Source organism: Cydia fagiglandana, chromosome 2 (assembly GCF_963556715.1).
Source record: "Cydia fagiglandana chromosome 2, ilCydFagi1.1, whole genome shotgun sequence".
In the NCBI taxonomy this organism is placed as follows: Eukaryota; Metazoa; Arthropoda; class Insecta; order Lepidoptera; family Tortricidae; genus Cydia; species Cydia fagiglandana.
This window is the reverse complement of record NC_085933.1, coordinates 12,325,056-12,343,882: the sequence shown is the minus strand read 5'-3', so window position 1 is coordinate 12,343,882 and position 18,827 is coordinate 12,325,056. Positions and strand designations below refer to the sequence as shown.

The 18,827-nt window shown below is 41.1% G+C and overlaps 3 protein-coding genes across 5 annotated transcripts in view; 2 read left to right on the top strand and 1 right to left on the bottom strand.

Annotated features, from left to right (window-relative positions):
* LOC134676421 (vacuolar protein sorting-associated protein 4) overlaps positions 1–18,827 on the top strand; it is a 517,731-nt gene that overhangs the window by 457,389 nt on the left and 41,515 nt on the right. The window lies entirely within an intron of this gene.
* Positions 1–18,827, bottom strand: part of LOC134675916 (NADP-dependent malic enzyme-like) — a 31,309-nt gene that overhangs the window by 4,106 nt on the left and 8,376 nt on the right. For both annotated transcript variants that reach the window (XR_010099819.1, XM_063534264.1), the window contains exons 4-11: positions 18,618–18,799; positions 18,316–18,496; positions 17,982–18,110; positions 15,196–15,378; positions 13,830–14,052; positions 11,736–11,878; positions 1,680–1,850; positions 734–857 (exon numbers count right to left, since the gene is read on the bottom strand). Coding sequence is in view for 1 of the 2 variants with exons in the window: in XM_063534264.1 (XP_063390334.1) it covers positions 734–857; positions 1,680–1,850; positions 11,736–11,878; positions 13,830–14,052; positions 15,196–15,378; positions 17,982–18,110; positions 18,316–18,496; positions 18,618–18,799 (1,336 nt within the window). In the remaining variant the exon portion in view is untranslated. The remainder of the gene's footprint in view (positions 1–733; positions 858–1,679; positions 1,851–11,735; positions 11,879–13,829; positions 14,053–15,195; positions 15,379–17,981; positions 18,111–18,315; positions 18,497–18,617; positions 18,800–18,827) is intronic.
* LOC134675930 (uncharacterized) lies at positions 5,317–9,822 on the top strand. Of its 2 annotated transcripts, none has more exons than XM_063534278.1 (3): positions 5,317–7,536; positions 8,895–9,060; positions 9,146–9,822. In XM_063534278.1, the coding sequence occupies exon 1, from the start codon at positions 5,754–5,756 to the stop codon at positions 6,852–6,854; it is 1,101 nt and encodes a 366-aa protein (XP_063390348.1). In that variant the 5' UTR covers positions 5,317–5,753; the 3' UTR covers positions 6,855–7,536; positions 8,895–9,060; positions 9,146–9,822. The 2 variants fall into 2 exon arrangements, with proteins under 2 accessions (XP_063390348.1, XP_063390355.1); XM_063534285.1 differs by having other exon boundaries at positions 8,709–9,060.

The following is an 18,827-nucleotide window of genomic DNA, read 5'->3' as shown; positions in this document are numbered from 1 at the left end:
TACTACTAGACGGAGCACATAAGTCAATCGAGGTCACCACACATGCTCTCCCGTACAAATTTAGTATGGCAGAGCGACCGCTTATTTCAGTTGCGACCACAATAAGGACCACTACTCAAGTATTTTAGAAATATTTATAATTATTAAGCTTTAGAGCCGCCATACACGGACTGCTCGAGCAGTGACCCAGTGATCAACATACACGGACTGCTTTTGAGCGCATGATAAAATTTCACCGCGCAGCCAACCGCCCGAAGCAGTTGCAACTGCTTGAGCGGTTCGTGTATTGCGAATGACGATTTTGTATTGAAACTGCAGATCACCCAACGGCGACCGCTTGAAGCTGTTGGCACTGACTACTCCGTACTACTCCTACTAAAGCAGTCCGTGTATGGCGGCCCTTGGGGGTGTTCTTGTGTTATTATAGTATAAAATAGCGTAGAATACAACTCTATTCTGCTGCTGGATTCGTAGCATTTTACAAGTAAAATCGTACATGTGTGGTGACTTCATGCTCTTTGTAAACGCTTCGTAATGCGGTGTCTGTGTAGTCTGTGGTACATGTACATGGGACTACGCATGCAAAAACATTCGTATATATGCAACAGCGTATATACTATACATACGTATATTATTCGCTGTACGATTGGAACAGAAAATGAAGAGTCACCCCTGTGACCATTTTTATTTGTATTTTTTTTTAGGGCATTATATTTATAATACATTTACGTACCTTCATCGTAAGCCATCTTGGCGACTTCAATGGCGATCTGAAGAGATACTTCTTTCACTTGGGACAGCGGCGGATAAATACGTCCAAGGCTCAAATCCTCCTCACTAACGAAGTTAGCTAGAGTCTGAAATACAATAAATAAAATATTAATTTACTAATATACAATAATGAATGAAAACATTTATTTTCAGGCAACTATTGGCCCATAGATAAATACCTTAAAACTAGCATACATATTAATACAAAATATATCTTAAAACTAAAAACACAATTATGGCTGCGATGCAGTTCGCAACCCCGCAGTGTCAGGGAGCCGGCCGCGGAACCGACGGAACTTGACACCCTTCGGCCAAAACTCCTCCTTGGTGAAGGTCGCTAGATGTTCAGTCGGAACGCTCACTACTAATACTACTTTATACAAGTTTTAATCGAGTAAAGCATTTAGCACCGTCTAGAACTATACATCTAGATCTAGATATTCGGCGACCGAATATTCGGTATAACATTAGTACTTTTGAGTCACATTAATTATGAAAACTGTTCGCCAACAAAGCGCAACGTTTGCTATTTAATTTAATTTGTGTTGCTCAGAACTAGTTAATGTAGTCAAGAGTCAATAAAATCGAACCCATGATAGGAATAAAATTATTAGTAAGCAACAAATGCTCAAATGAACAGTCTTCGTATTTACCAACTTTCCAAGAAATCATTTTAAACATTAAAATTAGTGATTTGCGGTTATTTTTACAATGTGTACATGGTGTGCTCTCGTCGACAGCTTCTCGGCGAGAGGCTTTCGCCGAGCGTGTACAGCCGGCACAAGAAATATTCGATATTCGGCCGAATAGTAAGCAAAATTCGGCCGAATATTGAATATTCGGCAAAGTGTCCGAATAGGCCGAATACCGATTAGTTGCCGAATATTCGTGGCATCTCGAGTACATACCCTGGCAGCGGTGAGGAACATAGCCTCGGGGATGTGGTGCGTCTGCGTGGCGATGACGCCGAGCGCGACGCCCGGGAAGATGTACGAGTTGTTGCCCTGCCCCGTGAGGTACTCCTTGTTGCCGAACTTGACTGGTGGGAACGGCGAGCCGGACGCGAACACGCATTTACCCTGCAACGTGATATTTACAAGCTTTTATTCCCTGCGGTGATATGAGTGTAACACAGTTTATTACCTACAGAGATAGATTAATAAGCCAACCGGGACTAGTGAAAGTATTGAATAACCAAGCTTATGAAACTTTTTTATAATGTTGTACACGAATATTTATAGGTCTCGAGGACCAGCCGTACAAATAAAATAAATCCAGTCCTTACCCATTTCGCAGTTTACGCTTCATCATCATCATCATCTCAGCCATAAGACGTCCACTGCTGAACATAGGCCTCCCCCTTGGACCTCCATTCGTACCGGTTGGAAGCCACCCGCATCCAGCGTCTTCCGGCGGCTTTAACAAGGTCGTCCGTCCATCTTGTGGGTGGACGTCCTACGCTGCGTTTGCTAGTCCGTGGTCTCCACTCGAGCACTTTTCGACCCCATCGGCCATCTTCTCTGCGCGCAATGTGGCCTGCCCATTGCCACTTCAGCTTGCTAATCCGGTGAGCTATGTCGGTGACTTTAGTTCGTCTACGGATCTCCTCATTTCTGATTCGATCACGCAGAGAAACTCCGAGCATAGCCCTCTCCATAGCTCGTTGAGCGACTTTGAATTTTGAGATGAGGCCGATAGTGAAAGACCACGTTTCGGAGCCGTAAGTCATCGCTGGTAACACACATTGATTAAAGACTTTCGTCTTGAGGCACTGAGGTATGTCGGACGAAAAGACATTACGTAGTTTCCCGAACGCTGCCCAACCGAGTTGGATTCGGCGGTTGACCTCCTTCTCGAAGTTGGACCTACCTAATTGGACTGCTTGTCCTAGGTAGATGTACGAGTCAACAACTTCGAGTACCGAGTTCCCAACAGAGACTGGGATGGGCACAACATTGGCATTTGACATAAGTTTCGTCTTGTCCATGTTCATTTTCAAGCCCACCCGTTGTGAAACTCGGTTGAGGTCATCGAGCATCATGCTGAGTTCCTCCATCGACTTTGCCATGACTACGATATCGTCGGCAAACCGAAGGTGAGTGATGTATTCGCCGTTGATGTTGATGCCAAGTCCTTGCCATTCCAGGAGCTTGAAGGTGTCTTCCATTACGGCAGTAAACAGTTTCGGAGAGATAACGTCTCCCTGCCTTACGCCTCTTTGCAATGGAATCGCCTTCGTGCTCTGCTCCTGTACTCGGACCGACATGGTGGCGTTACTATACAAATACTTCAACACTTCGATGTACCGATAGTCAATATGGCATCGCTGAAGAGACTCAAGCACCGCCCATGTTTCCACCGAATCGAAGGCTTTCTCATAGTCCACAAACGCTAAGCATAATGGTAAGTTATACTCTTCGGTCTTCTGTATAACTTGCCGCAGCGTATGGATGTGGTCTATGGTACTATAGCCTTTTCGAAACCCGGCTTGTTCGGGAGGCTGGAAGTCATCAAGTCTGTTTTCGAGACGGTTCGTGATGACCCTTGAAAACAGCTTATAGACATGGCTCAGAAGCGTGATGGGTCTGTAGTTCTTCAATAGGCTGTTATCACCTTTTTTGAAAAACAGCACCACCTCGCCTCTATTCCATGTTTCAGGCGTTTTGCCCTCGCACAAGACGGAATTAAAGAGCTTCTGGAGGACTTTAAGTACCGGTGTTCCACCCGCTCTCAGAAGCTCTGAAGTGATTCCGTCTTTGCCCGGCGCCTTGTTGTTCTTAAGCTGCTTCAGGGCCATCCTAATCTCGTACAGACTGATGTCCGGGATATCTTCGGTATAATGTCGGGACAGCTTGGCTCTTGGATCTCCTACCTCTCCTGGAAGTGTATAACTGTCCATAGAACCTCTCGATCTCGCCTAAAACCTCCGCTTTGCTCGACGCTATGCTGCCATCTTCCCGTTTCAGCTTCGTCAGCTGGCTTTGCCCAATAGACTTGTCCTTTGCGAACACTTTGGAGCCTTGGTTTCGCTCAATAGTCTCTTTAATACGGTTAGTATTAAAGAGACGCAGATCATGTCGCAAGGACTTAGATATATGTCTATTGAGTTGCCTATATGACTTCGCGTCATCGGGAGACTGCAACTGTAGCGAGCGTCGTTCAGCCATGAGGTTTAAGGTTTGCTCGGTAAATTTCTGAGGTCTATCTTTACGGCGGGGTCTAAAAAACTTAGACCCTACTGTGTGGACAGTTTCCACTAGCCCGTCGTTGATTTCGTCCACTGAAGCCAAGTTCTCTAGGCAAGAAAAGCGGTTAGAGAGCTCGAGTTGAAAGCTTTCGGGGTTTTGAACATGGGCTCGAGTAGGTCGGAGCGTAGACTTCATCAGGCTGGACCTTTCAAGTTTAATATTGATATTCAGTGAGCCTCTTACGATTCGGTGATCACTACCGGTCTTTACCCTGTTGATCACAGAGACATCGCTGAATATCCGTTTCTTGTCGGTCATGATGAAGTCTATCTCGTTTCTCGTGAAACCGTCAGGACTCATCCAGGTCCATTTCCTGTGAGGCGGCTTCTGGAAGAAAGAGTTCATCACGAAGAGTTCCTCTCTCTCCAGAAAGTCGGCCAGCCTCTGACCCCTAGGGTTCCGTTGCCCATACCCAAATTGCCCCACTCTCAACTCATCACCGCTTCTCTTGCCCAACTTTGCGTTGAAGTCCCCCATAACAACAGTAAAGTAGGTTTTAGAAGTATGTATGGCCCTACTTACGTCCTCATACATAGCCTCTACTTCATCATCGGAGTGTGACGAGGTCGGTGCGTATACCTGAATGACCTTCAGCGAATATCTTTTGGATATTATGAGTATTAGGTATACGACCCTGCTGGACACACTGTCGATGGTTATTATGTTGTTTATGAGGGACTTGTGAACGAGAAACCCGACACCACCTTGGGACTGTTGGTCGCCCTCCCGGTGGTAGAGCAAGTTACCAGACTTCAGGGTTGTCGTGTCCTCCCCCTCTCTACGGACTTCGCATAACCCTACAATATCCCAGTGTAACCTGCTCAGTTCCTCTTCCAGCTCGCAGATCTTTTCGTCAGTCCTCATAGTGCGTATGTTGTGTGTTACCAGGGCCAGTCGTCGTCGGGGTGGGTAGCCGGATCTTTGCCGGAGATTCTTAGCACCCCTGACCCCGCTAATGCCCTGACCGCTACCATAGCCAGAGCACCGGGGGTCGCCGGAACCTCGGGGCCGTGGTTTGATTGTGCTCTGCATGATGGGGGGTGAATGCCATAATCGCCACGCTTGGCAGGCGGGTTGGCGATCGCAGTCGAGTACACCGAATTTGAGGGACGCTGCTGCCCGTCCACCGGTGGTCTTGGACGTAGTTTCAGGACATATCCGGGTCCTGGACGTAGTTTAAGGACATACCCGGGTCCGAGTTTACGCTTATTCCTATTAAATTCTTATTTTATTATTTTTAAGCGGTGGATCCGGAAGACGCGGTTTAAAATCCTGGCTCGTATAGTTCGTCCGGCGGCGTAAGAGCCAAAAGCCATAAAGATAAGCTAATTAGTCATCTATTGTTAAAAGAGCATAAGTGGTTTCTTACATATATGAAAGTCTAACGTAAACGTTTGCATTAGGGTTCAATATCAAATGGCATGACTAAAATTGCAAATGCAATAACAAACATCTGGAGGGTAGGGCTGCAACAAACGGGAAAAGTCCATCTAGTATTCCGTTGGAACTGATTTAGTGATAACGTGTTTATACTATTTAAGTTGTTTTGGTAAAAATGTTTCGTCCGTGGGTAGATAAAAAGAAAACCGGTACAAGTGCTCGAACTCATTTAAACAGTCAAAGTAAGCAAATAGTCAAAAATGTGTACAATGGACTTTTTAGAGAAATTGGACCTACAGCATTAAAAAAACTGCTGAACTTACTCAGGTGCCATATGCAACAGTGAAAAAAATTATGTGTCTCGGTACAAGTGAAAGAGCCACCAATACCAACGTAGAAGCAAAAAAGTTTCCGAAAATTGACAACTTCACAGAAGATCTCATAAGTCGAATAATTTATGACAGCTATAGACAAAATATTGTTGTGACTATTGATAGCCTTCTGAAAAAAATCCAAGAGTGTGATGAAAATTTTCCTTATGGCAGAACGACACTTTGTGAGTACCTAAAGCATACTGGATTTTCCTATAAAACCCTTGACAAACGTCAGAAAATCATGGAATCACCTCGACTTGTAGATCTCAGAAAAGAATATTTAAAAAAAATACGAGAATTTCGGTCCGAAGGTCGAAATATAGTTGTGACAGATGAAACGTGGTATGACACTCACGACATTGTGAAGAAAGGTTGGGTTGATACGTCCGGTAAATGCTGCCTTAACGCTCCTTGTTCCAGGGGACAACGCGTTATAATACTTCTTGCTGGATCTAAACACGGAAGTGTACCAGGATCCCTTCTTTTATCTGCTAAGAATATTAAAACCTGTTCAGCTGACTACCATGAAGATATGACTGCGAATCTTTACGAAAAGTGGTTTCAAGAGCAATTACTACCGAACTTGCCACCAAATAGTGTTATTGTGCTAGACAACGCCTCCTATCATTCCAGGCAAGCTGAAAAGATTCCGAATACTTCTTCAAGAAAGGCTGATATAATAACATTTTTACAAGAACGTAATCAAATAATACCTCCGAAGATAAAAAAGAAGGCACTGTTAGATCGCGTCCAAAGCTTGAAGCCTGAGAAAAAAATGGTTATCGATGAATTGGCAAAGGAGAGTGGTCACACGGTTTTAAGATTACCGCCTTATTATTGCCAGTTTAACCCAATTGAGTTGGTTTGGAGTGAACTCAAACAAAGAATACGACGTAATAATACGCAACCACAGCTAAACTCTAACGTGGTCGAATTAGTTCGCGAGGAGACGATGAAAATTGCTAATAATGTATGGACCGCATGTTTTAGTCATGTTGAGGGTATCGAGAACACATTTATTCTTCAAGATCAGCAACGCTTCGTTATTAACGTGACTGAGAGCTCAGATCTTTATATATAAACGCGAGCGGCTCTGACGGAAAAACCAAAAGAAATTATGCTCAATCGAAAGAGCTTGAAAAAATATCACTTTTGAATCGAGAACATGTATCCGCAAAATTCGTATTGTCGAGTATTTTGCATTTAAAAGTGAAAAAATTTCGACAAAGAATGCAAATGTTCAATTTGTTGTTTGACATTTGACAGCTCTATGGTTTCGTTCAGAAATTGTAAATATTTTTACGTCCGTCATGCATGTTGGACAGATTGCTGGTGAGAGTGTGGGTAAGCCTATTTAAAAAAAAACGAATCCTGTCAGTGTAAGATGACACTGGTGACAGATGACACACAAACATGTTACATGTATTGTGCATTGATTGACGGGTAAAACCATGGTAAAACCAAAACTTTGTGCTTTATCAGTCTGAAATTAAGTTTAATTTTCAGTAAAGGGTCTAAATGTTTGTGACTAACCTAAGCCCTCCTACGTGTACACGCTCGACGCAGCTAGCCAACTTTATTGTCACGCGTGCAATAGAGTACCTATTAAAGGCCAAGTTCGGCCTGGCCAGCCAGGGTTCACGCTAGACAACGTCAACGATTTATTTGGGGTCGCCGTCATCGAAAACGATGAGGAGGAGGAGGACTATACTTACTAACGATGACACGGCACCGCCGCGTAAAACAAACCTATGCCGAAAATCGTGAGTATCTTTAACCGACATAATTGTTTCAATCTTTTATTATTGTTGACATGTTGTTGACAAATAATTTTGTTACCTGAACAAACCTTGCCACAAACGCTGAAAAACAATGCAACGAAGGGCGGTTCGTAAAGATTTATTTACTGTATGTAACTATTGTCACGGTAAAATATTTGCCAGGTACCATCAGCAAAAATTAGCTTAGCATTCTGCATACAAATGTATATACAGGGGTACCATACCAAGCTAATAGCTTTGCCGACTGTACACAAAGTACTTGCAAATATAATATGCAGCAGATGCATACATATAATGTGATATAAATATAAGTCATACAAATCTTGGTAAGTGCTTTTCCTAAGATTAAATCTAAATTGAACTTTAATGTGCTGTGTCCACACACATGTATCCATGAATAATTATTATTATTTTATGTAGCTACTTAATATGTATAAACTATTTCTATCACCCAAAAACAATGTGAAATTATTCCTTGCACCATTTCACTATCCCGGGTTAGGCCGGGTTGAGCGGTTAAACCTGTGGCCCATTTTATAAAGCTACAAGTTACAATTTACAAGCGGAAGTCTCTTTCTAACCCTATGTTTTAGAACGAGACTTCCGCTTGTAAATTGTAACTTGTAGCTTTATAAAATAGGCCACTGGAGTTAAGTTACCATGGTTACCAGTACAGTTTGACACTGTTAGGCTCAGTTGCACCATTCCACTAACCTGGGGTTAACCGGTTAAATCTGGAGTTACCATGATTACCAGTACAATTTGACATTGGGTTAACGGTTTGACCGCTTAGCCCCGGGATATTGAGATGGTGCAAGTGGGCCTTCACGACAGAATAAATAATAGTACTAGATGCAGAAGACTCACTCTCTAACAAAACGTGTCTGTTACGATCAGCACAGATATGGCCGCTAGGTGGCGACAGCGCCACGCACGGCTTATGGCTTTCCCCAAAATTAGGGCGGAACGGATGTACTTTTAGCTACCTGTAGCAAAGCGACGAAATCACGGAGTGAGCCACGCCTGCCTTCACGGTTTAAATGCTTAACCCCGGGTTAGTGGGATGGTGCAAGTGGCTCTAATCCTCCCTTCCAGTTCCAGTTATACTTTTAAAATCTGTATTTATATACCCATACAATATTCATTTTTTGCAGATAGTTTCAAGTATTTTGAAGTAGCAAAGCGACGAAATCACGGAGTGAGCCACGCCTGCCTTCACGGTTTAAATGCTTAACCCCGGGTTAGTGGGATGGTGCAAGTGGCTCTAATCCTCCCTTCCAGTTCCAGTTATACTTTTAAAATCTGTATTTATATACCCATACAATATTCATTTTTTGCAGATAGTTTCAAGTATTTTGAATGCTGTAGCCAGAAGACTGCCAGACAAATGTGGATTAATAAGATTGTGGAGATAAAAAAAAATACATCCACACTACAGCATCCGAAATCTCAAAATCATTTGCTTCTATATCGAAGAGCTCTCTGGATTTCTTTGATGACTTTCCGGTATGTATAATGATAATTATATGCACAAAGTTTTGTTTCTTATGGACATGTATTTATTACATTAGGTATTTTATTTTTATTTAAGGTCACTTATCTTGACATAAATGCTGAAGGAATTAATTATGTCACTTTAAAAGGAGACGAAGAGCAGGACGGTATTATAAAACAAAGTTAAACATCACGGCCCGAAGACCACCCAAATGATGAAAATGTATTAACTAGGTTCAGTTCTTTTCAAATTTGTATTAAGGGGAGAAAATCCAAAATTAAAATTCAGATAAAAACTTTAATGTTTTAAGAAATTGTAAGTCATTTCAAGTTTTAGACATTTTGAAACAAAAAAATGTTTTGAGAAGAATGTGTTTGACAGATGGTAAAGCTGCGGTTTCTTCTGGGATGTGGGGATGCATAGCGAGGAATGTGTTTGTAAGAACCAATACAAATTGTCCTCCAGGACTGCGCTGAGTGAGGATAGGTAATTGAAGTAATTCTAATATTCACTCTAAAGAAACAAATCTACCTCTCTACGCATCCTTGCACATCTCTGATGGAATCATGGTCCTTGCTAATCTTTGGTGGAATACCTCATAGCCTTACTATACTTGGTTTTGTGAAAGGCTAACTTTATATGATATACTTATTTTAATTCGTTTATTTATATGTATTTAATTGCAAAAGACTGATTGTTGTAGTAAATTGTACTATTTTTATATAAGATATATTTTTTGTAAATTCAAGTAAAAATAAATAAAAATAACGTCAGCATGTCTTTTTATAAATCGTCAGGTGAATTGAGATGAAATTGTACTCACAACTTCCATACTGACATTTTAGTGCCATGATGGGTGCATGAAATTTGGGTTCCCTCCTTTGAGATGGAAAAGTGGGTTAGTCCGTTAGGGGCTATTCATAAATTTCGTCATTTCAAATAAGGGGGAGGGGGCCTGGACATCGGATGATGCTAGCATGACGTAGGAGGAAACGGGGTCATTCGAAGCATGATTTTTGGATGATGTTAGGGGGAGGGGGGGTCAAAAATTCAAAAATGGTCAAATACGATGACGTAATTTATGGACAGCCCCTTAGGTGAGAGGTACAGAACCGAAATGCAACAAGTAAGCAGGTTAGGTTAGAACTGCTGCCTTTACAGAACAGAACTACGTACGACCAGAAAAGTGGGTTAGGTTAGGTTTGAACTGCAATCCTTGAAGAACTGAACTGCTACCATAAAAATGGTTTAGGTTAGGTTAGAACTACGATCCTTACAGAACCGAACTGCTACCAGAAAAGGGGGTTAGGTTAGGTTGGAACTGCGATCCTTATAGAACCAAACTACTAACAGAAAAATTGAAAAGTGGGTTAGGCCGTTAGGGGCTATTCATAAATTACGTCATTTCAAATTAGGGGGGGGGGGGTCGGGACATCGGATGATGGTAGCATGACGTAGGAGGAAACGGGGTCATTCGAAGAATTTTCGAATTTTTGGATGATTTTAGGGGGGGGGGGGGTCAAAAATTGACAAAAAACGATTACGTTAAGTCCGGTTAGGTTAGGTCCGGTTATTTCAATATCAGTTACTATAATCACTATAGAGGTTACTATAGCCACTATAGAAATGCAAAAAAAAACATTTTAAATCATTTTCGAACTAAACCTGCAATAAACCGGGCTCTTGAAAATGTTGGCAATGATTGTTCGGGCAAACATTATTAAGGTCAACTAATTACCCTCCTTTGCGTCGCGCAGTCGGGTAAAAAGGGGAAAGATCGAGGTTTTAATAAACGCATAAGTATAAAGTTTTCGGAGATGGGATAGCTAACCGCCGCCTTGATAAACGTTTAGTCTAAAATGAAATAATTATTTAATCCAAAATGAGTATTATCTTTTATTATACCCGAGCGAAGCCGGGTTCTTATCTAGTAGTGAATAATTACATTATTTTTAATAAAGTAATATATGACTAAATAATTTTATGTTGTATTATTTTTACTCCATTCCAATGTTAGGTACATTTTTGACAACCCTGTGCAAAAGTGATGATGCCTTTTGTTAAAGAAACATAAAGTGCATTCTAAGCTGTAACAGAATTGGTTTGGGTCGAATCTCACTATGTCGTATTACGACTTCAAACCTTTGGAAATAAAAATGCCATTGTAACAAGTTTTATGGCTTTTAGCTCTTAAACCGTCGGACAGACTAAACCAATGAGTTTATCAGATATTTATCACTAGCTTTTCGGTAAAGGAAAACATCATTCAAAGGTGTATGTGAACCCAACCCGCATTAGGCCAGTCCCCATGGACTATAGCCTAAACTCTCTCGCGCATGAGAGGAAGCCTGTGTCCAGCAATGGGACGTATATGTCGTATATGTATAGGCTGAATTATCATTATTGTTCAGTCAGCAGCAAAAGTTGCTAAGCAGGCGAGGTGTTCAAAATAATCTTGATGCGCTTTATTGTTAAGAGAATACATAAGAGAGTGTCAAGGTAATTTTGAACACCTTAACCGCTTAGAAACTTCTGCTGCTGACTGTACACTTGTACAGGAACTTTCCTAATTGTACATCGGTGGACCTTATTACAAAAGGCATAACGTCCACCGATGCACAGTTAACAGTGTGGGCGATGGTATTATTATTAATTCTTATTTAGGCTTATAAAAGAATGTTCTCACCTCAGTATTGTCATAAGCGGCTTGCGCGGTGCACTCCGCTTTGCTCGTGGGGTTGGACAGCGCGAATATGACGGGCCTGTCGGTGTTCTTCGCCATCTGCTTCAGAATCTCTGTGGTGAACGCCCCGCCCACCGTCGAGCAGCCTGAAAAGGTTATACATACGGATTGAAATTATATCTATAGTATCTAATTTACTTACACATAAAGGGTATTCATCCTTACTTGTCCTATCATGTAAACAAACACTTCTTCAAGACATAATCACACTTTTCTCTGGAATTACACAATAATCATTACTTAAATAAACTCACAAAGTACTGATATCAAACAAAACAAATACTGAAAAATATAATTTCTAATAATATTTTCATCAATAATCACAGTAACGAACGGATCACCTCAAAAACATCTAACATTACGATGTCTAGAGATTGTCTATATGAAGTGTATTGTTGGAATGACACTTCGACGACACTGTTTACATGATAAGACACGTAAGGATGAATACACTTTACACCCTTAGATATTCTCATTATTCAAGGTAAGTGGTCAAGTTTGACTGACTTCTAGGATGACAAACGATAGCGCCAGTTGTTCGGAATTTACACATCAATGTACGACATCGCTCAGTCTATTAGCCACGCTCTAATTATTAACAAAGATGGGTTTCACGTGTATTGACACAACTTGCTAAACAGGTAGGATAATAAATGAATTATATTAAAATAAAATTTCTATACTTTAATGATAACGGCACCATTCACTTCAGCTGTCAATTTTATGGCAACAATATTTTTCACTACCTTATTATTCCTTTGTTAAAAATAAGTATGACATTTATCTAACTGTATTAAACCGAGATAAAAGGGGTTCCCTACTGTACTGTACTGTGTGTATCACACTACCTACCTCACGAGGATGCTAACTAGATTTTTCTCACTATTTGCCAGCACTATTTTAAAATTACGTGGGTGTAGCTAATGTTGGATGGATGTGGATGTACAATTATTTTGCCAAACTTGCCAAATAAAAGACAGCTCGCGTCCGTTGCTTTTTGTAGACATACAATGCCGTGAATTCTACGAGCCATACTGATTCTATCATACCTACATGCTGTCATGGACTTTTAACTGTTGAGCCATTTAGGGTTTACATTAGACATTTCATACCGTTACTATTGACAGCTAAATTAGCGTCCGTGACTGTGCCAACTATCAAGACACTGTTGCTCCGTCGTTCCATTTTACATCTTGTATTAATTGAATGATACACACCGATAAGACAGCTAGGCTTGATCTTTGCGACAGCGGTCGCGAATTCCTTCTCCGGCTCGATGTTCTTGCCGAAAGCGGTCGCGTGAGTCGGCACTCCGCCCTCGCGCCTAGTGGAGAGCAGCCCTTCGATGACAATCACTCGCGGTCGAGCGCCTGCTGCTCTGTCGTTCCCTTTTACATCTTGTATTAATTGAATGATACACACCGATAAGACAGCTAGGCTTGATCTTAGCGACAGCGGCCTCAAAGTCCTTCTCCGGCTCGATGTTCTTGCCGCACGCGGTCGCGTGAGTCGGCACTCCGCCCTCGCGCCTAGTGGATAGTAGCCCGTCGATGACAAACACTCGCAGTCGCGCGCCAGCTGCTCTGTCGTTCCCTTTTACATCTTGTATTAATTGAATGATACACACCGATAAGACAGCTAGGCTTGATCTTAGCGACAGCGGCCTCGAAGTCCTTCTCCGGCTCGATGTTCTTGCCGAACGCGGTCGCGTGAGTCGGCACTCCGCCCTCGCGCCTAGTGGACAGTAGCCCGTCGATGACAAACACTCGCAGTCGCGTGCCTGCTGCTCCGTCGTTCCCTTTTACATCTTGTATTAATTGAATAATACACACCGATAAGACAGCTAGGCTTGATCTTAGCGACAGCGGCCGCGAAATCCTTCTCCGGCTCGATGTTCTTGCCGAACGCGGTCGCGTGAGTCGGCACTCCGCCCTCGCGCTTCGTGGACAGTAGCCCGTCGATATCCAACATGTAGACGCGGTCGCGCGCTTGCTACTCCGTCATTCTCTTTTACACCTTGTATTGAATGATACACACCGATAAGACAGCTAGGCTTGATCTTAGCGACAGCGGCCGCGAAGTCCTTCTCCGGCTCGATGTTTTTGCCGAACGCGGTCGCGTGAGTCGGCACTCCGCCCTCGCGTTTCGTGGACAGTAGGCCGTCGACATCGAACATGTAGACGCGGTCGCGCGCCTGCTGCTCCGACAGACCTTCTTGCATCATCGCGGCGACGGTCAAGTTTGCGATGCCATTGGCGGCCTGTAGGCAAATAGTCGGCAATTTATTTATTGCGCTAGTTAGTTATACAGGGTATTTTCCGCAAATCGATAACCATTGTGACTATTTTGCGTGAAAACGAGGTGATAGCATTACTCTAGCCACCCGAGCTCCTTCAGTGTGCACGGAGTCCCTAGATATTGGTTCTTGTATAATTCTTTATAATTGCGCTAATTTAAAGAAACATCTTAAGGAAACACCTATTTGCAAAGCATGATCTCACCGTAAAAAATGTTTGTAAGTATTTCATCCGAATATACGGATATATGGGGGCTCATTTTTAAAGGTACTCAAAACACATCTTTTACAAGATTAAATATAAAAATAACAGATGAGTAAGAGTAACACGATCATGGTACTTTACTACTTTACAAATTACGGAACTATTGGACTGTCCGCCTTTTTTGCTTGTCCGTGACCTTGCTACTATTATCACTTAAACGTGAAATCTGTGGAACTCCGATTTCACTGTCGTGCCTCAAAAGTGCTGTTATAAACAAGAATATATACTGGGCGATACATACCTAACCCTTTTACGCTTCTCTATAACTATAATTATAGATGAATGTAGTAAATTATTTAAGTTGGTAACAAATTGAAAGTATCATATAAGCGACAGCACTGAGAAATCCGAGTAGCGTGAATATGCCCTTGTTCCGGATCGTCCAGAAGCATTCAGTTCGCATCATTGTTTACGTGTGTCGTGTACTTAGGTAAGGTATGCATGTAGTTATTCCCGTAAGAAACCTTTCAAGATTGCATAAGCTCAGGAAATACCTAGGGGTTAAATCATCGGCCGCAAAAGATAAAGACAACTAACCCTTGGGTAAAAGGGGTCATGATAACTTTGTTCTTAATAACATCTATTTATGCTTACAGAGAGAGTGGAAGGGTGGAGGGAACCAGATCGCGCGGCAGATCACCTATGCGCTGAACTGACCAAAAAAATTCGCGAATTCAAAGTGTGAATCCGCGTATCTGATTGTGCCCGACAGTCTGCCAACAGGGAGCGATGGCGGGAGATCGTGCGAAGAGCTGTCCGTCTATAATATCGATGGGGACGCCTCAACGTGACAACGACCGCTCTTTTAAGAGTGATACGACAAAGAAGAAGAAGATACTTACAGAGCCAGCGCCAAGGAACATATAGATGTTCTCGCTGAGCTTGCGCTTGGTGACGCGCACGGCGGCCATAAGACCCGCCACAGCCACGCTGGCCGTGCCTTGGATATCGTCGTTGAACGTGCAGTACTTGTTGCGGTACTTCTCCAGCAAGCGCCCTGCGTTCAGAAGGGCGAAGTCTTCAAACTGAAATACATACGCTGCTTTAGCATACGGTGCCGTACAAAGTTATAAACAGCAACAATTGAGTCGCTTAACTTCAAACACGGGTAAATCCATCTGTCAGATTATGCGATTTTGGTATTAAGATAAGGTAATAGGGTAGATATTTGTTGAGAGGGTCGAATGGATTTACCCGGGTTTGAAGTTAAGCGACACACTTGTAGGTAACTGTACATCGGTGGACCTTATTACTAAAGGCATATAAAGGTCCTTCGATGTACACATGTACAGTTAACAGTGTGGGCAATGATTCCAAAGCGTGTCACATGATCCCATTTTATAATGCTCCAAGTTACAATTTTATAATGTAAAATGTATCCACGAATGTCGTGTCGGTACAAACCCGATAGGGTTTCACGGCACTTTTCTGTTTGATTTAATGTAAGATTTCAGTATAGAATAGAATAATAATAATAAATAAGTCTAAACTGGCAACACCGGACCGGACAAGGCCTTTTGCATTAATTTGGCTGGCGTGTGCGTATGATGTTTCTCGTAATTTGCGGCTTTATTAAATAGTGTGCTAACCGTCATTATATACTATCGGTGTGATAGATTTAGTCAGCTTATTATTCCTACAAGTTTTACTTCTCCAAACCCTAAGTCATTCACAGAAAAAAACACTTAGAACATACTAAAACAATAGATCTCAGTTTGCATTTCTTTGAATATCGATCGAGTATATTTCACCATTTGAGTTGTGTTCGCGCATATATTTGATAAGATAATTATTATTATCGACTATTTTTGAAATACTGTCAACAACGTCACATAGTATCTACAATAGTTTCAGAAATCTAGATACACCCTGCTTATCCTGGAAATCTAAATCTCTCTAAATATAAACAAATACTAATATAAACGTTGTATAATTTTCAATTGATAACATTAATACAAGTCCACTAGGCCAAACATTACGTTATCATAAGAAGTTTTATGGCGTTATTCATAAACAATTTCTAGATTAGCTATTAATCGTTTGTCTTAATTTGTCATTTTAACTTGTGCACCTATATATAAGAAAGGGATAAAACATGAATTAACTAATTGAGGGTTGTACACAGTTTTATGATTAAGGGGTTAGTTTCTACGGAAGTTTTAAATTTGGCTAAAACAAGTAATTTCTTTAATTTATCTCTAAATATTCTTGTTCTGACGTATAACTTATTTTACAGATTACGAGTGTCAAGTATTACAAACGGCTCTGTCCAGGTAAGCAACAACTTATTCGAATAACATATTATATCACTTATCATTATCGCAACGATTGAATCTTGTGATAATTTTAAAGTAGGTAACTGATCACACGTTGTTATGTAAACAAATCACCTGCAAAGTCATATCAGTTTATTTATCATTATTGTTTGAAAACGTGCTCTGAACCAATAGCCTAAAGTTTAAATTCTTTTACAAGGTCATTACCATCTGTCATAGCGTGAATGAACGTTTATGTAACATCCTTTGCAGTACGTCATTCTTTATCACGTTAGTCAGACCAACCAGCACGCTTTATTTGGTTAAAATATCAGATACGGTCCGGTAATGTTTGCACAAATTCCACATGACACGTGGGGAAGATTGTATCGGAACTCGTCTAAGGGTGGCAAAATTTATTGCGCTAATATGGCCTACTCAGTAAATGAGTTCCTGGAGAATTAATGTCACTAATAAGTCCCCATGGTTGCTTTGATTAGATAATTTGTGTAATTGTAATGTAATTTGAATTATATCTTATGTTATTGTTATTAATTTCTTAATGAAGTTGAATTATAGAATTGTTGATGTTATCAAATTATAATTATGCGAATTTAATATTATTGACATGTGAATCTAAATTTATAATCGTGTTGTAATTAATTATTGCTAAGTATGTAACTGACAGTGTATGATTAATACCAATAAAAATCTGAGAGGACCAAGAAATAGGACATGTGGAATATCATCCTAAGGATAGCTCAAAATTAAAAGACGATGGAGTAAATCCGTGCACGTGCCCAGATAAATAGCGTAACTAATAAATTAGAAAAATATCTGTAGACTGTATTTTCTGCACCTTACGAGTAGTGCCAGATAAGCATTATGCTATAATCCGATCTTGCCAAATTTCATGCTTTCTTCCGGATGGGACTATACATAAATACATAGGTACTTTAGAAATTTGTTAGGGAATTGAACCGAACTACCAAGTACACCTGGCGTAAAACTGTTCGAAATGCTACGCGACTGTGACTAATTATTCGAATATTATCGCGTATTCGAATGTTATAATATTAATTGTATTCCAAGACCGTAGCTAAATTCAATACGTAAGATTGGACGAAATCGCTTCAATAGAATATGATTCTGATTTATTCCAAATTTGTGTTTTAAATTCTTTAAACCATTTTATGCATTTGTGACTTTTTACGTTTTTATTAAGACAACAATATTGCCGTAATTCAACTAATACCGCTATTGCCTATTATTATACAAAAGTAGCGAGTATTTATCAGTTATCGTATTTAGCGACATGGCCGCCAAATCTGTATGGTTTTCGTTCACAACGACCGAATTTAGCTATTACTCACCTGCAGCAAAGTATTTTGTCCGTATTTCTGGACACATGCTTCCATGAATTCGTCGATAAAATCGTCATACTCCTTGCCACGTACACGTTTCTGCCTCAGACCGATGTAAAGAGGGTCTTCTAGGAGGTCCTACAAAAACAATTTATAAATCACTGATTCAAATCTTCTTTTTAGGTAGACTGAGTACAGTCTGTCTTGATATATGTATCTACATAGATCGCATTCGTCCGTCATTGACTTCTAAATGTTTAAATTATCGTCACCTCATAAAACGGATCTATCAATCCCAGATCAGTTTATATGAGTATATCCTAAAAATACTGCAAATAGGTACCTGGTTGTTAGTTCCAACGTCCAAAGTGATAGGCAAGCACTGATGAGGTTTGATGCCCGCCAGGGCAGTGTAAAGTGACAGCTTGCCCACAGGAATGCCCATGCCGTAGGCTCCAAGGTCACCGAGACCTAAGATTCTTTCACCGTCAGTGAATACAATGGCTCTCACGTCTGGTTCCGGCCTAAAATAATTAGGAATTAATTTATACGTAACCTTATCGCTTACTCGTAGCATAAGACCAAGATATTGTGGTCCTTGTTACCCTCAGGAGTAGAACAGTGCAACAGTGTGTGTACACTTACCAGTTTTTAAGGATGTTGAAAATATGTCCTTTATCGTTGATCGTAATAAACAGACCTCTAGGTCTTCTATAGATGAGGCCAAACCTCTGGCAAGCTAAACCCACGGTCGGTGTGTAGACAATCGGCAGGTATTTCTCAACGTTCTCCGAGAGTAGTCTGAAGAAAAGCTTCTCATTCCTGTCCTGCAATATTTTAAAAGCACTGTGTAAG